The sequence below is a fragment of the Letharia columbiana genome, assembly GCF_014066305.1.
Source record: "Letharia columbiana isolate WasteWater2 chromosome Unknown Sc0000073_s0, whole genome shotgun sequence".
Classification (NCBI taxonomy): domain Eukaryota; kingdom Fungi; phylum Ascomycota; class Lecanoromycetes; order Lecanorales; family Parmeliaceae; genus Letharia; species Letharia columbiana.
This window is the reverse complement of record NW_023501118.1, coordinates 48,114-52,500: the sequence shown is the minus strand read 5'-3', so window position 1 is coordinate 52,500 and position 4,387 is coordinate 48,114. Positions and strand designations below refer to the sequence as shown.

At 42.7% G+C, this 4,387-nt stretch overlaps 2 protein-coding genes across 2 annotated transcripts in view; one reads left to right on the top strand and one right to left on the bottom strand.

The window, feature by feature from the left end:
* HO173_012083 (uncharacterized protein) overlaps window positions 1-302 on the top strand; it is a gene marked incomplete at both ends in the record, with an annotated part of 1,316 nt that extends 1,014 nt beyond the window's left edge. The window contains one exon of the mRNA XM_037313956.1: window positions 58-302. Coding sequence (XP_037159134.1) covers window positions 58-302 — 245 coding nt within the window. The remainder of the gene's footprint in view (window positions 1-57) is intronic.
* A 2,638-nt stretch (window positions 303-2,940) lies between these two features.
* HO173_012082 (uncharacterized protein) lies at window positions 2,941-3,195 on the bottom strand (the record flags this gene model as incomplete). The annotated part of the gene is made up of 1 exon (XM_037313955.1): window positions 2,941-3,195. The coding sequence occupies one exon, from the start codon at window positions 3,193-3,195 to the stop codon at window positions 2,941-2,943; it is 255 nt and encodes an 84-aa protein (XP_037159133.1).
* Window positions 3,196-4,387: the final 1,192 nt, after the last annotated feature.

Below are 4,387 nucleotides of genomic sequence, written 5' to 3'. Positions count from 1 at the left end.
GCATTTATCGGAGAAGGAGGAGCTAGCTAACGCCTGAGACCTTTCAATGTTGAACAGCCTGCCTTCCATGCCTCCGCCCCATAATAACGTTAATCTTCGGAAAGCTCAAATCACTACGTGAACACAAGAGCACGCACGAACGGGGTTCAGAATTGCCTATGGATATGCTGAAGTTAGACAGTCCAGCAGCAGTGTTGGCAGTATCGCGGCAACAGAGTTGGGGTGAGGGAGAGCGTCCCATGCTGGACTCTTCAGCAGACGCGGAAGATGGCGCGCCAGGGCACGTTGATCTTGGAGATTGATGCCAGCAAGCCGGCCTTGTTGGAAATGGATTTTGTGAGGCTCGGTTGGTCTTTTGTTGTTGATCCCATGGTTGAGGCTGCTGAGCTCGTGACTGGGTTTGATATGGAAATGCCTGTTGTAATTATTTCCATTGTTCTTGGTGCTAATAATGGGGTGCGCATTGCCAAGTAGATAAAGATGAGACGTAAAGGTGTCCAATAAGGGCGCGGTGTAGGCCCGCTGGGAGGGTAGGGGGCGCCATAGCAACATCATCGTGCGAGTGCAGGTTGGCCGTATCAGGCTACATACTTCATCAGAAAGGATTCGAGCCAGCCTAGACAATCGCTAGCTATGGAATGCGGACAGTGACTATGCTGGTAACGATACCCAATCAACAAGTATTACTCTCTAAGTAGACGATGCTATGCTTCGAATTCTTTCACTCGACGTTCCTTGATCAGTCTTGTTTGCCTTGGTCATCAAGTAATCAATGTGGCTTTGCGGGCACCAAACACTCTCGAGGGATCAAACGCTCTCGAAGACTGTGTTAGTGTTGTCTTGGATGCCATGACGCTCAATGGTCTCTCTAGCATGCGACAGAGGGTCACAGTCGCCTCACACAAGCTGTCATTTTTTCGAGAACTACGCGCTTTTGGTAGAACCCAAGAACCGAGTTGCGGGCTGTGAGACTGAAAGATAATATGCCAACACAAGACGCAGTAGCTGGAAGAGGGTCAGCCATTCTGCCCGAGCAATGGTTCATACAATCTGTACTGTATGAAGTGAATAAATACACCGTAACGCTTCCAGTACCTTCAGGCAACAAGAGCTCAGCCTCCTGGAACCAACCCCACTCACAAGCGTAGCGGCTCCATATGTACAGTCTGGTGTAGTGACGACAATCATTTCGAGGGCTTTGTGTGGCTAAACCATGGCTAATAGCCGTAGACTACAAAAGACAACATTCAATCAATTGTTGATGGCCGCGGTTATCAGACTCCCGACCGCGCACATCACCATGGGCACATAGAACCCTCAAAGAACTCCTCCAAAAAACGTCTATGATTGGGGTAAGGACGAAGAATCTTTGCTATGCCTGTAAAACAATGTGGAAAGCATTGATTGGCAGTAGTCTGCCGAGAGCGCTCCGATAAGAGCATTGGCGTGAGGATCTGCCGTAGAGTAAGCCGCATAGCCAATCAATTTCTGTGTTGTCTTTAGCGCTCATGCATGGACGGCATGTACACCAGGCATCTAGGAATGACTCACAGACTGGAATGCAATCAGTGTGGGCCTGGCAGCGCCCTGTCAAATCGACTCTTGGTAAGACAGTCCAAGCTACTTACCATCGAGTGCTTCAGGCACACAGAGTGTTTCAGGATATTTGCCGACCATTTCTTACAACCACTTCGAGGCTCTCAACTCCTGCGGACAGCATCATAATCAAGGTTCTCAAAGCATTTGACGAGACATTACTTGAAGGAAACATGTCCAGGAAAGCGTCCGCGAACCTTTCTTAGCACCATCGGATATGCGATACTCCTTCCTACCGCTTGCCATCTCAACAGCAGCGACTGCTGCTTATTGAAAGAACGCACACACCTTTTCGCAGTCACAGCTGAAGGAGAAGCCAAGGGAGAAGGTTATGCCATTACTGCCTCTTCAACAACAGATCACGGGCCAATGTCAGCATACATCCGTTCTCCTATGACTCATTACCTTGTATAACAATTCTACGATAAGGTCAGCAATCGCTTGGTTATGCAGTCCAAGTCTATTGTCACTTCCACCTTGATGAAATCTATAACTCGCCGATTTCTGGCTTGAAGTCGACACGTGAGTACTTCTGGCAATAGAATAATGTATCACATTGTGTTCTGAGTGGATATCAATTAGCTGTTCCTTTTTGCGTGACGAGAGAAGACCTGTTCAAGATTAATCAGCTACGAGATAGTATCTGTCGCGAGACATCAGCCGGAATAGCGCTGGCGAAGAAGTCGCGAATCACCAAGTATGGCATAAAAAAAGGCAAGGGTTCGTCGACCGTCAGTATTTCATGCTGTACTTGACAGACGTGGTGGGTGCACCGTCGACTAGTTGAGGGTAGCATCCTTAACGATGTAGTATGACTCGCCGTCCCGTCTCTCTACTAACAGCCTCTTAAGACTTCCGGTCTTCAAGTCTTCATCCTCTTTTTCATGGATTGTCTCACGTACATCCGCTTCAGCCCCTTCTTTCCTCTTTCGCTCCCTTTAAGAACAAACGGGCCAATGAGGCATAAACGACGGACAGTCCTTGCGTTTGCGGTCTCTACGCATCGTGTGCATACGGAACATGCCTAGAGTCGTTCCACCCACCGGTACAATTGGAATCCGCATTGGACTCCAAATCCTTTACGCCTAGCACACAGATAAGGCCGGTTGATGAGGCAGATGCCAAACCATGCCACGTAGACGGAAGTAGAGTAATATTCCTGCTCCTTCTACTTTTTCCGCCAAGTCCCAGAGTCTGCCTCCGTACAACCTCTGCGAGCTTTCCGTCATGCCAAGGCGAGAAGGGCTCATGCCACCCATTGGAGTTGGATCTCGGGGTGCCGCACTACGGACCTCGACGCAGCACGACCGTTTTAATCCCATGGGAGTTCGGAAAGTCTCCATTTCAATCGGATGCCCTTGATACTGCTGGGTGCTCACTGCCTCTGTAGAAAGAACCAGTGGGCCTCAGCAGCGTCGGATTCCAGTTCTCCTGCTGACTCTCTCCGTAGATACTTGGCTGCTTTTGCCAGCATTGTATTGTATGCCCCCCTCTTGTCTTCATATGGGCTCCCCGAGGCGTTGACAGCGGAGGTGCGAAGACCATATCCGGATCGGGGTAGTGCGAGGTTTGCTGGAAAATGTTAGCTACCAGTTCCATAGTGGAGGTGGGTGAGTGTAGGGGTACGAGAGCAGAACAGCTGGGCTCACAGCTTACTGGGCTGGATTTAGGTATGGATGCTTCAGATTCCGCTATTCAAGATTTTTCGGGGGGGGGGGGGTGGTGGGAGGAAAAAAGAGAAAAGTTGTGGGGGGGGGGGGCTTTTCCTTAAAGGGTGAAAAAAGTTCGGCAGGGGTGAAGCTTCAGCATATGCTCACTTCACCCCGGATGAACTCTTCGCATATGCTGAACGTATCCGTTTCACCCTGGATGAACTCGGGCCGGGTTTAGAATGATGTCGGCACTTTAGAGGGGGATATAGATATATACTATATATATATCTTAGTCTCCGTAATCTACTTTCTACTATAGACTTTATTATTAAATAATATTTAAAATAATATATATATTAACTATATAATAAAATTATACTAAAAATAAGCGCATAATAGATTTTAAAACTATTAAAGATCGAGAGGTTATAAATTTAAGAAATTAATATTATACGATAAAAGTAAAGTATATATTAAATATATATTAATAAGCTTTAATCTTCGAGTAAATCTTTACTTAATAGAGAATTAATAGAATATATATTTAATAAATAAATATTTATAATAAATAGAAAACTTCGTTTTTAATTATATCTAATTATTATTATTAATATAAATTAGTAATATTTAATATTACGATAGTAAAGAAAAGAAGATTTATAAATATTTAAATTTATATTATAATTATTAAAACGCTATATATACTTAGTATTAATAATATATATTCTTAGCTTACTAAGCGTATTAATTAAGCTAACTCCTACTAAAGATATATATATATATATATTATATCTATCTAGCGTTAGCGTATTTTTTATATTTATCTCTAGATTTTTAATATTTTAATATACTCTTCTTAGTATATATTCTATATATACTTAATATATATATTATAAATTACGCTATCTCTTCTTCTTATTATTAAATATTATATATATATTAAATATATCGTTTATATAAATAGCGATTTATAATAATATCTAGATTATTAATATAATAAACTTCTTCGCGTTATTCGAATATTATTATAATAAGTATATACTCGATATTAGTAAATATTATATTAAATATATATAATAAAGTTAATAATTAATATAAATACTAATTAAATTTCGTCTTATAAGTTATATATATATTAA